Genomic DNA, 20630 nt, shown 5'->3' with positions numbered 1-20630 from the left:
AGTGCTTATGCTCTCTTTCTGTCAAATCAAATCTTAAAGAAGAAGAAGAAAGAAACACTTGCTCATAGAGGGAAATGTACAGATAGAAAATGAATAAATAGGTATTTTTGTGAAAAAGAATTTCAATATTGGTCACCCTTCAATTATTAGTGATGTCTGTTTCTGAAATGACGGGGTAAAAGGAAGGTACAGTAAACATTTCCAAGTGTACTGGAATATTTGCATGTTAAATATTCTAGATGATAAAAAAAATATTCTAGATGATTAGAATAGATTTGAAAAAGATTTCAGGGCTGTATGAATAGATAAAAGGGCTAAGTGATGAGCTGCTTATTGATGAAGTATTAGGTTTGACATGGTGACCCCTGAACTATAATATCTCTTAAACTAGAAGCTTAAAGGTGTTTTTATTTTTTTTATTGTGTGTGTCTTGTACTTTTTAAACAATTGATATTCAATTAACATACAGTATATTATTAGTTTCAGAGATAAGAGTTCAGTGATTCATCAGTCTTATATAACATGCAGTGCTCATTACATCATGTGCCCTCAATGTCCATCACCCAGTTACCCCCACCCCCCATCTCACTCTCCTCTAGCAACCCTCAATTTGTTTCCTATGATTGAGTCTCTTGGGGCACCTGGGTGGCTCAGTGATTGAGCATCTGCCTTTGGCTCAGGTCATGATCCCAGATCCTGGGATTGAGTCCTGCATCGGGTTCCCCTCAGGGAGCCTGCTTCTCCCTCTGCCTATGTCTCTACCTCTCTCTCTCTCTCATGAATAAATAAATAAAATCTTAAAAAAAAAAGTCTCTTATGGTTTGTCACCCTTTCTTGTTTTATTTTTCCCTCCCTTCCCACATGTTCCTCTGTTTTGTTTCTTTTTGTTTTCTTTTCAGATTTCATTTATTTATTTGACAGAGAAAGAACAAGAGTGAGCGAGCACAAGCGGGGGAGCCTCAGAGAGAGAGGGAGAAGCAAGCTCTCCGCTGAGCAGCGAGTCTTATGTGGGGTTGGATCCCAGGACCCTGGGATCATGACCTGAGCCGAAGGCAGCTGCTTAACCTACTGAGCCACCGAGGCACCCCACTGTTTTGTTTCTTAAATTCTACATATGAGGGAAATCATATAATTGTCTTTCTTTGATCGATTTATTTCGCCTAGCATAATATTCTCTGGTTCCATCCATGTCCTTGCAATTGGCAGGTTTTGGGTTTTTTTATGGCTGAGTAATATTCCATTGTATATATATACTACATCTTTATCTATTCATATGTTGATGGCATCTGGGCTCTTTCCATAATTTGGCTATTGTGGACATTGCTGCTGTAAACATTAGGGTACAGGTGCTTCTTTGGATCACTACATTTGTATCGTTGGTGTAAATACCTAGTAGTACAATTGCTGGGACATAGGGTAGTTCTATTTTTCGACTTTTTGAGGAAACTGAGGAAAGTGTTTTTAAGTCAAATCAAAACAAAACCCACAAATCCTCATTTTAACATAGTAGATTAGAGAGATCATGTTATCCTGAATGGTAAAACAAGCCAAAGATACTTAGGAATGTGCTAACACCTAATAAATACATGATCTTGTTGTCTCTCGTATAATCTTTCTTTCTTCCCAGGTCAGCAGTAGTCCTGAATCTCTGAAGGCTGTAGAACAGGAGGTGAGAATGGTATTTCAGATCACTTTCCAAAACTAAACAAACACAATTAACTACTGGTTACTTATTCAACTGCTATTCTCAAGACATTAGTGCTCAGTTTGGAAGACTACTGATGTTTTTCACTGAAATATAAGAGAATTATTTCTGTAGTGGTTGCTAGGGCTTTACTGTAATCTATAAATTACTCCTCCCCCAAAGACAGCATTTTAAAATAAAGAAGAGAAATCTAAGTAAATCATATGGAAATTCAGCCTATTTCCATCTACCCAGCTCTAGGTAAGAAACACGCAAATACCCTTGCACAAATTTGCACAAATACATTTCTCAAGACAGAATGTACATAACTTGTGTGTATCCTGGAGACAGCCCCAGTGTGTCATTGTACTGTAGGCTGCCTCCCTCGATGAACAGATTTCTTCAGCTTTAATCAGGGCATTGTTAGCTTTATTCAGCAAACATCTGTTATGAGCCTTCTCACGTCAGGCTTGATATGCTGGGCATTGGGGATATAAAGACAAGGCTTTTTCCTACACGCCAGGTCAGGCCTCCTACCCATCCAGGTCCATGGAAGCACTACAGCTGATCTGTGACAGTGAAACAGTGTCCCCTTTCTTCAGAAATATCTTCAGGGTTAGGACATTCATACTTCTAGTAATCAGAATTTTCTTAAACCCACAATATAATTAACTTCTAATTGTGCTTAGGGTTAGGGTTTTCAGTGTTTTTTTGGCCACAGACTCCTTTAGGAATCAAAGTCATAAAACATCAAGAAAATACATGTACATATAGAATTTTATAATTCTTTTATATCATAGAGCTGTAAATCAAAAGAGCTTAAGAACCACTGCTTTAACATTTTAACTTTGTGTAGAAAGGATTGTAAATATAAAAATTGAAATATAAGGTGATTAAGTGTTATAGTGGGGATACATGGGCCTAGTTTTTATAATTTTGTCTTTACTTTCATTAGGCTTAAAATCTGAATAAAAAAGACACTTCTGTAACAATAGCTTGCCCCTTTGTTTATCTTATTTCAGATGAAGGCAGGCAGGCTACTTAGGAAAACATTACACTGGAACATATCTTTCTTTCCTTCTTTCCAGATCTTATTTATTTATTTATTTATTTATTTATTTATTTATTTATTTATTTAACTTACTACTTAGAGAGCGCGCAAGCATGAGTTCATGCAGGAGTGAGGGGAGGGGTTGAGAGGGAGGAGAGAGAATCTCAAGCAGACCCCCACCATAGAGCTTGATTTCAGGATCTTGAGATCATGACCTGAGCTGAAGCCAAGAGTCAGATGCTGAACCAAGCGCCCCCATTTCTAAACTGTCCTTAGATAAATTTGTCTTTTATAATTGTAAACTTACGTTATAGTCTCTCAAAACATAAATAGTAACGGCAATGCTGAATAACAACATACATATTCTGTTCAGGACTGAGCACATGAGGGAGGAATTTAATGAATGAAACAACTGAAGATACTTTGTAGAGGTTTATAGACTTTTACCTGGTATCTAAAGCCAGTAATAAAATGGCACAAGACAGATAGTTTTCACTTTGGTATCTCAAGTGAAGCTAAAAGTAATGACACCTATTTTCTTATTTGTGTGTAGTGAGTACCTACAGAATAAAATTTACCATTTTTTTCTTTTTTTTTTTTTTTTACTTATTTATTTGAGAGAGAGTATGCACATGAATGTAGGGAGTGGCAGAGGTAGAGGGAGAAGCAGGCTTCCTGCTGAGCAGTGACTCCCCCCCTGCCCCCTCCACGACCTGGGGCACAATCCCAGAACCCTAAGATCATGACCTGAGCTGAAGGCAGATGCTTAACCGACTGAGCCACCCAGGTGCCCCTAAAATTTACCATCTTAATCATTTTTAAGTGCATAGTTCAGTAATGTTAAGAATATTCACGTTGTGAAGCAGATCTCTAGAACTTTTTCATCTTGCAAACCTAACACTTTGTACCCATGAAACAACTCCCTCTCTCCCCTTCTCCCACCCCAGCAACAATCATTCTACTTTCTTTTCTAAGAGTTTGACTGCTTTAGGTGTTGTGTAAATGGAACCATGATATTTGTCTTTTGTGACTGGCTTATTTCACTCAGCATTTTGTCCTCAAGATTCATATCTGTTGTAGTATATGTTGGGTTTTCCTCTTTTTAAGGCTGAATAATATTCCATTGTATATATAGACCGCATTTGATACATCCATTCATCCCTTCATGGACATTTGGGTCACTTCTACCTCTAGGCTATTGGGAGTAGTGCTGCTATGAACATGGGTGGAGCAAATTTCTTTCAATTTTTTTTTTTTTTAAGATTCTATTTATTTATTCATGAGAGACAGAGAGAGAGGCAGAGACCTAGGTAGTGGGAGAGGCAGGCTCCCTGCGGGGATCCTGATGTGAGACTAGATCCCAGGACCCTGAGATCACGACCCAGGCTAAAGGCAGATGCTCAACCACTGAGCCACCAGGTGCCCTGCTTTCAGTTCTTTTGGATATATACCTAGAGGGGTATTGCTGGATCATATGATAGTTCTATTTTTAGTTTTCTGAGGAAATACCATGCTGTGTTCCAAGCAAGGTGCAACATTTTATAATCTTTCCAGCAGTGTACAAGGGTTCAAATTTCTCCATATCTCAAGAACACTTGTTATTTTCTGTTTGTTTTTGATAGTAGCCATCCTAATGGATGCATCTCAACAACACTTGTTATTTTGTTTGTTTTTGATAGTAGCCATCCTAATGGATGTGAGGTGATGCTGTAGTTTTTATTTGTATTTCTCTGATGATTAGTAATGTTGAGCATTTTTTGTGCTTGTTTCCTATTCATATAACATTTTTTAAAAAGATTTTATTTATTTGTTTATTTATTTGTTTATTTATTTATTTATGAGAGACAAAGAGATAGGCAGAGACATAGGCAGAGGGAGAAGCAGGCTCCCTTGAGGGAGCCTGATATGGAACTCAGTCCCAGGACCCCAGGATCATGACCTCACCTGAAAGCAGAGGCACAACCACTGAACCCAGGTTCCCCTGTATAACATTTTTTTTAAAGGATTTTATTTATTTATTTATTCATGAGAGACAGAGAAAGAGAGGCAGAGACACAGACAGAGAAGGAGGCTCCATGCAGGAAGCCCAATGTGGGACTCGAACCCAGAACTCCAGGATTACACTCTGGGTGGAAGGCAGGTGCCAAACCGCTGAGCCACCCAGGGATCCCCTGTATAACATTTTTGAATGTTCTTTTATCTTTTAATTTTATCTATCCTTTTTATCTTTTAATTAATTTTATTTTTAAAAGATTTTGTTTATTTATTCATGAGAGACACAAAGAGAGGCAGACACAGGCAGAGGGAGAAGCAGGCTCCATGCAGGGAGCCCAATCCGGGACTTGATTCCGGGACCCCAGGATCACGCCCCGAGCCGAAAGCGGACACCCAACCCCTGAGCCACCCAGGTGTCCCAATTATTTTTAAAAGTAGGCTCTACACCCCACATGGAGCCCAACATGGGGCTTGAACACACAACACTGAGATCTAGATTTGAGCTGAGATCAAGAGTTGGACGCTTAACCAACTGAGCCACCTAGGTACCCTAACACCTACTTTTTAAAGCACAGTTTAATATGCATAGGAAGGCATTCCCCTCTGGTCGTAGCACTGGAATCCAAGATCAGTTTTCTGCTTTTTTGTGGACATTCTCCAGTGATATGCACAGCCTACAATTTGAGATTTCCTTAATGACTAAAGGGGGGTTGGGGAATAGGTTATAAAAGAAGTACATTTATGAGAAAGAGACTTGACAGCCGTGAAGGGACCTACATCAGCATATGTTTGAAGAGGGTATCTTAATGACACCAAGCAATTGAATTGATAAGCTAGGGTTCTTCATATAAAGAGGCAATTGTAGTCGAGACTATTAGCTAAACAGCAGATGTTGTCCAGGATACAGGGAAAGGGGAATGTTGGTGGGAATGTAAACTAGTGCAGCCAGTGTGGAAAACAGTATGGAGTTTCCTCAAAAAGTTAAAAATAAACTGCCCTTTGATCCAGCAGTTGCACTACTAGGTATTAACTCAAAGAATACAAAAATTACTAATTCAAAGGGACACATGCACCCTAGTGTTTATAGCTTGTTATCTACAATAGCCAAACTATAGAAACAGCCTATTTCTCTATGAACTGATGAATTGATAAAGATGATATGTGTATACAATGGAATATTACTCAGCCATAAAAAAGAATGAAACCTTGCCATTTGCAACAGCATGGATGGAGCTAGAGAATATTATGCTAAGTGAAATAAGTCAGAGGAAGACCTATCATATGACTTAACTCATGCAGAATTTAAGAAACAAATGACCAAAGGCAGTGTGGTGGGGGGAAGCAAGAACTGATAGTTAACATTAAGGAAGTGGGTGGGGGGTGGATTAAATAGGTGATGGGGATTGAGGGGTACACTTAGTGTGATGAGTACCAAGTGATGTATAAAAGTATTAAATCACTATATTCTGCACCTGAAACTAGTATTATTACACTGTTAACTGAGTGGAATTTAAATAAATACTTAAAAAAAAATTAGCTAAAGCAGTGCTGGTTGGCAAATGACTGGTATAAAATAGGAACTGGAGGTCTCCAGAAGCTACAGACTAAATGTCAAATAATAGCATGTAACTCCTCTGAAACTTTATATAGGATAATTTTTATAAATGCTTACAGTTTTCATTTAGGTTCTAATAATTTTCTCTCTCTTTTTTTAAAGATTATATTTATTTGAGAGAGCAAGAGAGCATGAGCGAAGGGGAAGGGTGAGGAAAGGGAGAAGTAGACTCCCTGCTGAGCAGGGACTGACGGGGGCTCAATCCCAGGACTCTGGGATCATGAGCTGAGCCTTAGTGCTTAACCGACGGAGCCACCTAGGCACCCCATGATTTTTCTTATCTTGTACATTGTATCTTTTTTTTTTTTTTTTTTTAAGATTTATTTATTCTTGAGAGACACAGAAAGAGGCAGAGACATAGGCAGAGGGAGAAGTAGGCTCCCCTCAGGGAGCCCAATGTGGGACTTGATCCTGGATTCTGGGATCACGCCCTGAGCCTAAGGCAGCTTAGGCTTAACAGCTGAGCCACCCAGGTGTCCCATTGCACATCTTATGAGCTTACTGTTGACCAAAAGTGATATACTTTATCTTTTAACAGATTAATATTTAGGCTTGTCTTTCTTCTATCTTGTTGGAGGCATTATTAGTGACAGAATTTCATAATTTCTTCCATAGGAGATACAAGAATACTGTGCTTCCAACCAAACATTGTAGCAGAGACTTTTCCCATGTCAGTGCTTTCCTACTAATCTTAGGAGCTTTATGTCACCACTGCCTGGGAGACCAACAAGAAATGCCTCTTTTGAAAATGGTCCCCTAAAATTGAGAGCTTCTCTCCTTGGCTCTCCCTGAGATCCAGAAGTACAGCCCACACAGTAAGCTATTTTAATGAGTGTAAAATATTTTTATATGGTAAAACTATAAAAGGGAAGTTATAGATAAATAAATCTCATGTTACTTGGATAGCCCATGACAAATTTAAAACATTTTCTTCTAAGCAGATACTAATTTACCACTTCCTTGTAGCCCCAAACCTTGAGAAGATGGCAGAGTCCTTTTCCTAGTTTAGGTTCAGCTCTCATGGTTACTTTATTTTATACTCCCAGATCCACAAGAATTTGGGGAGGAGGGCTTTTGCCAAACTGCTTATGTTATGAACTCTTTAATTGCTAAGTAATTTTTTTTTAAGGTAAAAGTAACTAGACATTGGGGATAGGGTGATTAGGAGGAAGAGGAAATCATTTTTCTACTTTTATTTAAGAGACAAATGACAAGTACAAGATTGACCTCAAAGGACAGCTGGCTGACTCAGTTGGTGGAGCATGGGACTTGATCTCAAGGTCATGAGTTCAAGCCTTACATTGGGCATAGAGCTTATTTTAAGAAAAAACAAATGGACCTCAAATTATTTTTCAAATAGCTTCAAAGTCATGTCATTTTTTTCAGTATATATGAACTTGATTTTTTTCCTAGGGCTTTCTGAATCCGCAGTCTTGATGAGTTTTAAGTGCTTATCAGGAACCTTAAATGTATTTTATATTTTAAACCTTTAAAAAGTGGGAATTTGAGGTGCCTGGCTGGCTTAGTCAGTAGAATATGATGCTCTTGATTTCATGGTTGTGAGCTTAAGCCTCACATTGGGCATAGCACCTACTAAAAATAAAATAAATAGTGGGAATTCATGTATGTGATAAGCATTAATATGAATTAATCAAGTGGCCGCTTTCATTTTTTATTTAGTTTTTAAGATTTATTTATTTGAGCACACATGAGCAAATGGAGGGGCAGAAGGAGAGAGAGAGAATAAGGTTGGGAGGGAGAGAGAGAAAGAGAGAAGCAGACTCCCCGCTGAGCACAGAGCTGGGCACTTGCCGGTCCCACACCCTGACACCATGAGCTGAGCCAAAATGAAGAGCTGGACACCCAACTGACTGAGTCACCCAGGTGCCCCTTGCCACTTACGTTTTTTTAATAGTACACATCAAAGCAAGGACTTAAGAGAGTGGTACTCAGGGCAGCCTCTAGTTGTCTTCAGTATGGGTCTCTTTGGTTCCACAAATGTGACCATCAGTTTTTTTTTAACTCCAAACAAGCTAATTGGCTTGGCTTATGTAAGTTTTATCAGATCTTTTTTATTAGACATCAGTCAACAGCTCAGGAAAATAGCAATTTTGTCCTTTAGTTTTAAGAGGGGAGGAAGTGATAGAGAATTGAGCTATTTCTTTGTTTGTCTTCCTTCCCACTAGAAATCAGCCCTGTATTGGAGATGCACAGAATAATTGGCTATCCAATACAGCATGTTTTATCAGCATATTTAGTGTTGTACTTCAGGTGACAGGTAATCAGTTGTCTTAAACACAGACACTAATGAATGGGTAGCTCCCTATATATTAATAGTATCAATGGTTTTCTCAAAACTTTCTAAGTGAAAGGTAATTTCATCTAGCTATACTAATTCAAATTTATTTCTAATTTACTTTTTTCCTTATAATAGTAACACGTGACTATTGTTTAAAAATTTGGAAACGCACAAGTATTAATAAGCAGGAAAGAATTTTTACCTGTTATCTATAGCCACTTTATATAAGCTAAAACATTTTTTAGAGACCATACTTCATGTATAGATTTATATTCTGATTTTTCTAATTTTTTCTACTTCTATATGTATATATAATTATGCCAACAAAGGCACAGGAAAAGTAAAAATCACTTGTTACTCATCTACTCAGTGGCAACAACTCTAAGAATCACTGTCCTATTTTTTTTTCCTTTTTTTTTTTTTTAATTGCTCATACTGTACTGGTTTGTTTTAATCCCAGTCTCTTTGCAAACTATTTTGAATATCTTCCATTTCAGTAAATACCCTTCTACAACACAGTTGTTTTTTTTTTTTTTAAGATTTTATTTATTTATTCATGAGCGACAGAGAGAGAGAGAGAGAGAGGCAGAGACACAGGCAGAGGGAGAAGCAGGCTTCACGCAGGGAGCCTGACATGGGACTCGATCCGGGGTCTCCAGGATCACACCCTGGGTGGCACTAAATCGCTGTGCCACCTGCGCTGCCCTACAATACAGTTTTTAATTGCTGAATAATGTTCTCTAATATGGATATAGTATAGCTTGCTTAATCTCTTATTTTGAAGCATTTAAGTTGTTTGCAGTTTTTTGCTGTTACAAATGATGTTATGTATACACTTTATTTAAAATATATATGCAATTTATTTTTCCAGTTTAACATATAAGCATTTTCCCATGTCACTGAAAACCCTTTTAAATAAATATCATATCTAACACGTGTATACTATTTTATTTTTCCTTCGATAGATTCAAAATCGCAGGGGACATTTATTTTTGGTAAATGGATCATTACCTGCTGTGAATATGCGTTTCTTAAAATAATGATAAATAAAATAATTGGTGGCTGACCAGCTATTATTGAAGTCCAATATAAACTCAGAAATTGAGAATAGCAAAGATTTTCTAGGATGAAGGTCTTCAGCAGACATTTGGGTTTTAACCATGTGTTAGAGCTCAAGCCCATCAGGAGAGCCAGGATACTCAAATTTTTATTTATTTATTTTTTTAAAATTTTATTTATTTTTTCATGAGAGACAGAGAGAGAGAGAGGCAGAGACACAGGCAGAGGGAGAAGCAGGCCCCATGCAGGGAGCCCAATGTGGGACTTGATCCTGGGTCTCTGGAATCACGCCTTGAGCTGAAGGCAGATGCCCAACCACTGAGCCACTCAGGTGTCTCGATACTCAGATTTTTAAATGGGTAACTCATGCTGGTATGGCATTCACAAGCTGTGACATTCTGCATTTCTCATCATTTACAAATAAACAAAAAACAGGAAAAAGAAAAACCTCAGAGTCTGGGATAGGGATGAAGAGTGGGACACCATTGAAGAGATAAAGAAGTGTGTTTTTTTTTTTTTAAGTAAGCATATAGTGTTGTATCTGTTTTAGAGGTGCAACATAGGGATTCAGCACTTCCTTATATTATTCAGTGCTCATCAAGAAAAATGTACCCTTTATTTATTTTTAAAATTTTATTTATTTATTCATGAGAGACACACACAGAGAGAGGCAGAGACACAGGCAGAGGGAGAAGCAGGCTCCTCACAGGGAGCCTGATGCAGGACTCCATCCCTGGACCCAGGATCACGCCCCAAGCTGAACGCAGATGCTCGGCCGCTGAACTACCCAGGCGTCTTGATAAATGAACCCTTTAATCTCCTTTGTCTAATTTCACCCATCCTTCTGCACACCTCCCCTTTGGTAACCATTTGTTTGTTCTGTATAGTTAAGAGGCTGTTTCTAGGTGTCTTTTTTTTTTTCTCTGTGTCTTCCTCTCTCTCACTTTTTTTTCTTCCTTCATCTGTTTTGTTTCTTAAATTCCACATATGAGTGAAATCATGGTATTTGTCTTTCTCTCAACCATCTTATTTCATTTAGTGAAACATTCTTTAGCACCATCCTTGTTGTTGCAAATGGCAAGTTTTCATTCTTTTTTATGGCTGAATAATATTCCATTGTATACATATACCATCTCTTCTGGATAAAGAACTCCTGATCTGGGATCCCTGGGTGGCGCAGCGGTTTGGCGCCTGCCTTTGGCCCAGGGCACGATCCTGGAGACCCGGGATCGAATCCCACGTCAGGCTCCCGGTGCATGGAGCCTGCTTCTTCCTCCGCCTGTGTCTCTGCCTCTCTCTCTCTCTCTGTGACTATCATAAAAAAAAAAAAAAAAAAAAAAGAGCTCCTGATTTGCCCCAGCAAATATAATTTACATAACCCTATGTTTTCTTCTGGTGATTGGTTCTAATTCACCCACTCTTGGTACCGAAATTTTTGCTACATCAAAATTTGTGATAGTAAATTATTTTTAGGAGAAGATAATGGAGATGAAAATGTTTTAATATTATAAAGCTAAGAGTTTCGGTCATAAAGTTCTCTGAGTGTGGTTGCTTTCACTGTAATTGCTTTCCACCATAGCACAGGTAGCTGACTATATGCCAAAAATGCTTTCTTGTACTTGAACAGAATTTTATTTTATTTATTTATTTTTTGAACAGAATTTTAAATTTAAATTTGAAATTGAACACTCTTGACTTCTCAGCACCTAAAATGACCTAAATCTCTCAGATAGTGGAATATAAAGCTTAGAGTATATATGTAATTTTGATTGGTATAGTATTGTTGTTACTGTTTTTTTTTTTTTTTTAATGGCTTGGAGTCTGTTTCATTATTTTATAGTTATTTTTATAACTTTTAAAAGTTAAAAAAAGAAAATTTTAAAGAGGGAAATTAAAGTCACTAAAAATCACCCCACCAAAAAAAAAAAAAAAATCACCCCACCATAGCATAACTTAATGTAGACATATTAAGTTAACTTAATATTAAGTTATATGTCTATATTAAAGCTAAGACTTAACTTAATATAGACATAATTCTTTTTGCTTTAGACCAAAAGCATACATTTCAGAATTCTCAGAGTTGTACATAATGTATTGTCATATTTGCTATATAATAATTACTAACTTTTTAAACACTGAGTATATGTGAACACTTTGCTAAGTCTTTATGTAGAATAATTTATAATCTATGAATTAAGTACCATTATTTCTATTTTACAAATGAGAAAACATAGATTTAGAAAGAATACATAACTGACCCAAGGTCAGACATTTAGTGAATGATAAATTCACTATTTACCCTAATTATTATTATTCTTCCTACTACTACTACTATTTATTGTAAACTTTTTGTCAAGTTCTCTTTTTCTTTCTTTCTTTTATTTATTTATTTTTTTTGGTAAAGATTTTATTTATTTGAGAAAAAGAGAGCCTGGAGAGGGGCAGAGGAAGAGGGAGAGAGAGAATCCCAAGCAGACAAAATGCTCAGCATGGAGCCCTACCTGGGGACCAGATCTCATGACCCTGAGACCATGACCTGAGCCAAAACCAAGAGTTGGACTCTTAACTGATTGAGTTACCCATGCATTTTAGGTTCCCTTTTTTTAAAGACCTGGGTACTTTGCTGTAAAAGAACTGCCTCGTTATTGGTAGCCATTAGAGAACTGTGTGCTGTTTTTTTGTTTTTGTTTTTGTTTTTAAGTAGGCTCTATGCCTAACATGGGCCTGATCTCAGGACCCTGAGATCAAGAGTCACATGCTCCACCAACTGAGCCTACCACTTGCTCCCCCCCCCCCCCCGCCTTTTTAAAAGATTTTATTTATTCATGAGAGACACAGATTGCGAGAGAGAGAAAGAGAGGCAGAGACACAGGCAGAGGGAGAAGCAGGCTCCATACAGGGAGCCTAACATGGGACTCGATCCCGGGTCTCCAGGATCATGCCCTGGGCCGAAGGTGGCGCTAAACCGCTGAGCCACCCGGGCTGCCCTCTTTTTTGTTTTGTATTGTTTTTTTTTTAAATCCCTTCCCCCACTTTTTAAAAAAAATATTTATTCATGAAAGACAGAGAGAGGCAGAGACACAGGCAGAGAGAGAAGCAGGCTCCATGCAGGGAGCCCGATGTGGGACTCGATCCCGGGTCTCCAGGATCACACCCCGGGCCGAAAGCATTAAACCGCTGAGCCACCGGGCTGCCCACTTTTTTTTCTTTTATTTTTTTAAATCAACACACAATGTTACATTAGTTTCAGGTGTGCCACACAAAGATTCAACTTTTGGAGAACTGCTTTTAATTATTTTGAGGCCACAAAACCCTTTGAAACCTGATAAAAGTTGTTTTTTTTCCCCCAGAAAAATGCATTCTACACATTTTTGCATAAAATTCAATCTGGACATCATGACTATTTGTGGACCCTAAAATAGTAATTATCAAGTTTTAATGAGTATATAAATCACCTGGATTGCTTTTTTAAAATGCAGATTACTTGGCCTCACTGCCTGAAGTTTGGAGTTGGACTTAAAATCTGCCCCTTTAGTATTTCAGGTGATCTGGATGCAGGATATTTTAAGAATACGGTGTACAAAACTGAATCTCCTCTAAGATTCAGAATCTTGTAATTCCACTGCTGTTTGTGGTTTTTTTTTTTAAATTTAATTTATTTATTTATTTGACAGAGAACAAAAACACGAATGGGGGAGGGACAGAAGGAGAGGGTAAAGTAGACTCCCCACTGAGCAAGGAGCCTGACTCTACTCGAGGCTCTATCCCAGGACCCTGAGATCATGGACCTGAGCTGAAGGCAGATGATTAACCAACTAAGCCACCCAGGTGCCCCTATTACTGTTTGTTTGTTTTTTTAAGATTTTATTTATTCATAGAGACACACAGAGAGAGAAGCAGAGACACAAGCAGAGACAGAAACAGGCTCCATGCAGGGAGCCTGACGTGGGACTTGATCCCAGGTCCTCAGGATCATACCCCAGGCTGCAGGCAGCACTAAACCGCTGCACTACCGGGGCTGCCCCCTGTTACTGTTTTTTAATAGAACTTTCTCTCTGCAAGTTTTTTAACTCATTTAAGAAAATGATTTAAAATGAATTAATCATTTAAGGATTTTTCCCATAATTCTTTTGTTAGGCATGGAGCCTAACACAGGGCTTGAACTCACAATCCTGAAGTCAAGACCTAAACTGAGATTGGGATGTCTGGGTAGTTCATTGGTTGAGTGTCTGCCTCTGGCTCAGGTCATGATCCCAAGGTCCTGGGATTGAATTCTGCATTGGGGTCCCCACAGGGAGCCTGCTTCTCCCTCTGCCTAGTGTCTGCATCTCTCTCTCTCTGTGTCTCTCATGAATGAATAAATAAATAAAATCTTTAAAAATACCCTAAACTGAGATTAAGAGTTGAACGCTTAACCAACTGAGCCACCCAAGCAAAACCTCATCCCCAATAATTCTTTTTATTTGTAGGATGAACTTTCTGATGTTAGCCAAGGAGGATCTAAAGCTACCACTCCGGCATCAACAGCTGCGTCAGATGTGGCCACAATTCCTACTGATACTCCCTTAAAGGAAGATAATGAAGGATTTGTGAAGGTTGCAGATACACCAAATAAATCAGAGATAAGCAAGCATATTGAAGTACAGGTAGCCCAAGAAACTAGAAATGTATCAACAGGTAAGTGACCCTAGTTCTTTCTGGTAAAGATCACCTGGGTATGAAAGGATTCATCTTAGGGGTGTTACTGCTTTAGATTTATAAAATTGTACTCAATTGTAGGTAAGCTTAAAAAGAGTGATGATCAAATAAAGTTTTGGAGCAACAGATTTGGGAAACTGGAGGATTAGAGAGCCTAAAAGGCAGGAGAATAGTCTTCATCTTTAATTTCTCTGTATTTCACCCCTTAATTAGTAAAAACAAACAAACAGGAAGTTCTGCCCTGGGATACAATGGACTGTGTCCCCAAAAATACAAATAAAAACTTTGGTTATTTATCAGTTTCTGATAGTCACTGTTAATCTGATATATGACTTGTCTAAACCTCATAATTCTTAGAACCTACTCCTTAAAATGTTTTTCTGATCAAATGATGTATTTATAATCACTGAAGCAATAGGATTCTCTTATTAGGGGCAGTATGTAATATATGCATTATTTATATCATCTTGTCCTTTTCCTAAGGCTCTGCTGAAAATGAAGAGAAGTCAGAAGTTCAAGCAATCATTGAATCCACTCCTGAGTTGGATATGGACAAAGATCTCAGTGGATATAAAGGCTCAAGGTACTATTAGTGTCAAATTAAGGCATTTTATACTTCCTTTCCCCTCTCTCAGAAGCATACTATTGTTCCCTGGTTTCAGAGAAAAGGACAATTCAGATGTTTTGCTGAAGAAATGTTGGTACTATATTTCAGTTTCCATTTTTGAAACTAGACATTATACTTGGTTTAAATGTTTTATGAAATGTTCCTTTGCTACATCAGGGATTAGAAGCATATGGAAGGATAGGGGAAAAAAATAGCCCAAGGGATAACCAGTACTTTCTGGAATTTGAGGAAACATAGAAACAGGAATATGAGAAGTAACAATTTGAGGAAACTGTTCTTTCCCCCAAATCAGGAAGAAGTGTACATACTCCCTTCAAAACTGTAATGATGTCAGGTGCCTGGCTGGCTCAGTAGAGCATATCACTCTTGATCTCAGGGTTATGAGTTCAAGCCCCATCTTGGATGTGGAGCCTACTCAAAAAAACAACAGAAAACCCAAAGTGTAATGATCTCATTATTGGAAGAAATTACTCTCGTTTTACATGGGAAGGCTGTTTAGTGGCAGGAAGAGAATTGTTATGTATCATCTTAATCAAGGTAATCTAAAGCATATAGATGTTCAAGAATGTTACACAGGACCTACTCCCTTCCTTTTAATTTCTTCCATTACATTTGTCCTTTAAAAATAAATGACCATAAAAAATACACACCACTTATCACTGCAGTCATGGTTAAAAGCATGAACGTAAGGTAATACTATGTGGGTTCAAATACTGCCTTGGATTTGAATCTGAGGTATATTTTCTCCTCCACAGGAGGGAATTATGATAATACCTCAGATGATTGTGAGTAAATGAATCAATGTATGTTGAATTATTGGCAGTGGGCCCAGTTTAATAAAGGTTAGATAGTACTATGGTCATCATCGTTTAATATAAGTTGAATTACAACCTTATGAAGTCAGTGTCTTCATCCCCATTGTACAGATAAGGAAGCTCAGAAATGTGTAGTAACTTGTCCAAGACTTCCAAGTTAGCGATTGGAGCTAGCATTAGGTCTAGGACTCTCTGATGTCGAAGGCCATGTCCTATGAAAACATTTTTTTCTTTATTATTTATTTAAAAATGTAAACAATGCAGGGATGCCTGGGTGGCACAGTCAGTTAATTTTCCAACTCCCGATTTCAGCCCAGGTCATGATATCAGAGTGGTGAGATCGAGCCCCCCTTGGTCTCTGGTCTCTGTGCTGGGCATGGAGCCTACTTGGGATTCTCTCTCTCCCCCATCTCTTCCCCCACCACTCGCACAGATGCTCTCTTAAACAAAAAATGTAAACATGCAGAATGTAAAAAGTGAAATTTGCTTTTTATCTGTCCTCTCTTAAGCCTAAGGAGATTAGCAATTTCTGTTTGTCATTCTGAACCTCTTTAAAAATTTAAAAAAGTATATTTTTATCAGACTAATTAATGCATATATAGTATTAAGGTCAAATGGGAATAATACAAAATATGAAGGGCAGTAGTAGTCTCCTACCCTATCCACCCTTCATTCCCATTCCCAAGAGTCAGTGTCTGTCGCTTCTTTGTCTTCTTTTTTGCCCCAATAATAGCAGCTCAGCTTTATTGCAGGGTCAGCAGGCTAAAGAAAGGTCTGTGCAGGAACTCCCATCGCTGAGCAGGACTGTTGGGCCCCAGGACTGTTTGGAAGGCAGGAGAAGATCAGCTTCCTGCCCCCTTTGGTCCATCCTGGGCCCAGGTTTCCAGGCCCTTGCTACTTGGGGCTGAGGTAGGAAACAGCCTATCCTGTTTTCTCCAAGTTCTCCAGCAGAGTGTCCATGTTGTGCTCAGAATTGAAGCAAACCTTCTTGTTGGGCAGGTCAATGTCAGACTCCTCCCAGCTTGTTGAGCACCTGGCGGACCACTTTAGAGCTGCTTTCACAAGTTGTGTCAACAGAGAACTTGTGCTTCAGCATGACTGTGGATGTGGTGGCGGCAGCGGTCACATCTTAGTTCTCTTCTGCTATTCAAGTATCTAAACCACATCCTTATGCTCTTTTCCTTGCTTCTTCTGTTTCTCAGCTGGGATTCTGTGAGAAAATTAAGTCCTGCCCTAAGGCATCCTTTGTATATAATGAATTAGCTACACTCCTGTGTCTCTAGAATTGAGAAAATAGTCCCTCAAATCATTTTCTGTATTCTGTGGATCAAATGAGGAACCCTGGTTTTAGAAAAGTTGTGATACTGGCTGTTGACTTTATAGTAGAAGACGACAAGGATATAGTTCCTTAAACCACCATCCCTCCTTTTATCCTCTCAATATAATTCTCAGTTTGTGTTACATGAACATTCATTTTTAAAATCATTATGACAGTAAATATTGATCATAGCTTAGTCACAGAATATACTGTGATTATTTTTCCTATCTTTTGCAACTTTACTTTTCTAGAATTAGTAAAACGTGGCAGATTTTTGTTTCGTTTTATTTGCTTAGGCTTCTACATATCTATTGCAAGTTCATGGACAGATACCTTGCGAATCATAAATGTAAGCACTTTCAAAATGGCCAAATATAAAGCCAGTTTCCTGGCACTCTGTCTCCTGGCGTCTTCTATTCCCATTCTCTAGTCTAGGCTCTCATGGGTTCTGGTCCTGGCATTTGCCCTCACTTTCATACTGGGAATTCTTGTCACTTTGTCCTCTGTCATATCTTCTGTTTCCTGGATCCGAGATCATCTTGCTGCTGCTGCTTCTTTCTTTTCCTTCTAAGATTTGTTTATTTATTTTAGAGAGAGAGAGTACGAGAGGGAGGGGCAGAAAGAGAGGGAGAGAGAATCTCAGACTCCATGCTGAGCACAGAGCTCAGCATGGGGCTTGATCTCAGGACCCTGAGATAACAACGTGAACCAGTGAGCCAAAACCAAGATCTGAAGCTTAACTGACTGCACCACCCAGATGTGCTTTGTTTCTTGATGTATGCCTTTGTTTTGACAGAACATATTCCTTTTTCTTTTTCTTTTCTTTTCTTTTTTTTCTTTTCTTTCTTTTTTTTTTTTTTTTTTTTTTTAAGATTTCTTGATTTAAGAGAGAGCACGTGTGAGCAGGGGGAGCGGGGGAGGGAAAGAATCTCAAGCAGACTTCATGCCCAGCACAGAGCCTGATGTGGGTCTTGATCTCATGACCTGAAGATCATGACCTGAGCCAAAATCAGGAGTTGGATGCTCAACTGACTGAGCCACCCATCTGCCCCTTGACAAAAATATTCTTACTAGCTTTCTGGGCAAAGGCTGCATGGAAAGTAAAAAAAAATTTTTTAAAGATTTTATATATATATTCATGAGAGACACATAGAGAGGCAGAGACACAGGCAGAGGGAGAAGCAGGCTCCATGCAGGGAGCCTGACGTGGGACTTGATCCCGGGTCTCTAGGATCATGCCCTGGGCTGAAGGTGGCGCTAAACCTTAGCTGGGCCACCTGGGCTGTCCCAGAAAGTAAATTTTTGGAGAACTTGAGTATGACAAATGTCATTTGAAAACATGATTGATAGTTTGGCTAACAGAATTCTAGGTTGGAAAATCTTCAAAAGTTTTCCTTCAGAATTGGGAAGACATTGTTCATAATCATGTTGAGTTTGAAGAGTTGGCCATTTGGATTCTTGCTTTTTTGTTTATTTTCTCTGGAAGCTTTTTAGGATCTTCACTTTATCCCTGATATGTGCCCTCCCCCGCTTTAAAAATACATTCATCATGTGTTTGACGTAGGGATCTTCCTTGTATCTTCTTGTATATGGTAAATCTTTTCATCTGGAAATTCATTATCTCCTAGTTCTGAGGAATTTTCTTATTTCTCCTTACTGTTGTCTCTTCCTCTCTCTTTCTGGAATATCTGTTAGGTGGATTTTGAGCAGTCTGGACTAACATAATTCCACCCTCCCCCTTCTGTTTTTTGTTCTAATTTTGGGATGATTTCTTCAACTTTATCTTTCAGCCCTCATTGATTTTTTTTCTTTTCCCCTAAAAGTATTTTTCTTATTAAAAAACCTTTATTTACCAAACATTGCCTAGTCACCACCTAAAAGCAGAGACAAAGTCTTAGTATTTCTAAGTGCATAGAAGTTACTCAGTGAATAGTTTTCTTTTCCCCCTAAAAGTTTTTAGAATTACTCTTTATAACATCCTGCTATTTTTTTTATGTACACAATGTTTATTCTGAAAAAAAAAAAGTTGTTTTTTTTTTTTAATTTCTTCTGCTGCTTGCATTGTCTCCTTTTGCTCTGAGTGCCTCTGTTATAGTCCATTTGTTCTTAGACTCTTTATTTTATAATAAAGGCCTTCTTTAAAAGTTTGGTGCTCCATGGCTGTTTAGCTGGTACTTAGGTAAGTAATGCAGATACTCTGGTTTCCTGCTTTTAACACTTAAACATGGCTTCCATTGTTTAGGGAGCAATGCTATGGGGAGGGAGATCTCTGTTCTGGAGGATTGGATCTCACTCATACTGCTTCTTGTGCTGTCTTTCTATTGTTTTTCATCCTAACCTTCTGTTTTATGTTTCCCCTTTACATGTATCTTTCTTCTTCTTTTTTCTTTATTTTTAAGATTTTATTTGCTTGAGTGAGAGAGAGAGAGTGGCGAGCACAGAGGGAGAGGGAGAAGCATACCCCTGCTGAGCAGAGAGCCCAATGCAGGGCTTGATTCTAGGACTCTGGGATCATGACCTGAGCTTAAAGGCAGATGTTTAACCTCCTGAGCCACCCAGGCACCCCTGCATGCATCTCTCTATAGATTGCTGGTTCCTTCAATTCCTCCTTCAGAGGTTCTGGTAGTATACTGAGCTCCTCCCTCAACCTCAGTGCTGACATTTCAGCCTTTTCTGGTCTGTCAGATCAGTTTTGTTTGCCTGTATTCCATCTTACAGAATTTTGTTCACAATTCATCTGCTGTAATTTCTTTTTCTATTGCCTATGTCCTATTGTGCGGTAAATAACTATGTTTAGTCCACCAAGTTTAACTGGAAATCCTATGCAAATTTTTTAAAAGATTTATTTATTTTAGACAGAGCTGAGTGAGAGAACACACATGAGAGAGAGAGAGCGCGCGTGCGCGCGAGAGAGTGCGCACTAGCAGGAGGGGGAGAGGGAGAGAGAGTCCTAAGCAGACTCCATCCTGAGTACAGAGTCCACGTGGGGGTCAATCCCACAACCCTGAGATCACTATCAGAGCCGAAAGTAAGAATTGGATGCTTAACTGACTCTGCCACCGAGGTGCCCCAACTATTTTCTATTAATATAGTATGAAAGCACAAATATACACATTTCCCCATTTCCTTCCATATCCCATATTATAAAGCTTCTTCTATATAAGTATTTGTATTCTTTATTTTAACAGATACTGTAATTGCCCTTAAAAGAAAAACAAAATGGCCATGCCAATTTATATCTAGACAACATATTCACATGGTAGTTAATATCATGGATTCTGAAGCCTGACTGTGCAGGGTTTGAATCCTGCCTCTTTGACTCATTTGCTGGATGACCTTGGTGAATTCCTTAATCTCTTTAGTTTCCTCTTCTATAAAATTGGGATAATAGCACCTCCTTTAAGTCAGTGTGAGGATTCAGTAAGGTAAACTAGGTAAAGTGCTTGTACAGTGTCTAATATAATGAAG

At 38.5% G+C, this 20630-nt stretch overlaps 1 protein-coding gene and 1 pseudogene across 15 annotated transcripts in view; one reads left to right on the top strand and one right to left on the bottom strand.

The window, feature by feature from the left end:
* SPAG9 (sperm associated antigen 9) overlaps positions 1-20630 on the top strand; it is a 145008-nt gene that overhangs the window by 77445 nt on the left and 46933 nt on the right. For 8 of the 15 annotated variants that reach the window (XM_025995937.2, XM_025995936.2, XM_072747484.1 and 5 more), the window contains 2 exons: positions 14173-14380; positions 14885-14984. In XM_025995937.2, coding sequence (XP_025851722.1) covers positions 14173-14380; positions 14885-14984 — 308 coding nt within the window. Of the gene's footprint in view, positions 1-1627; positions 1670-14172; positions 14381-14884; positions 14985-20630 lie in introns of all 15 variants that reach the window. The other 7 variants (XM_025995935.2, XM_025995932.2, XM_072747483.1 and 4 more) reach the window with 1 other exon arrangement.
* LOC112917879 (copper transport protein ATOX1 pseudogene) lies at positions 16739-16940 on the bottom strand (annotated as a pseudogene).

The sequence above is a fragment of the Vulpes vulpes genome, chromosome 2 (genome assembly GCF_048418805.1).
Source record: "Vulpes vulpes isolate BD-2025 chromosome 2, VulVul3, whole genome shotgun sequence".
Taxonomy (NCBI): Eukaryota; Metazoa; Chordata; class Mammalia; order Carnivora; family Canidae; genus Vulpes; species Vulpes vulpes.
The sequence above is the reverse complement of the archived record's forward strand: the minus strand, read 5'-3'. Positions and strand labels throughout refer to the sequence as shown.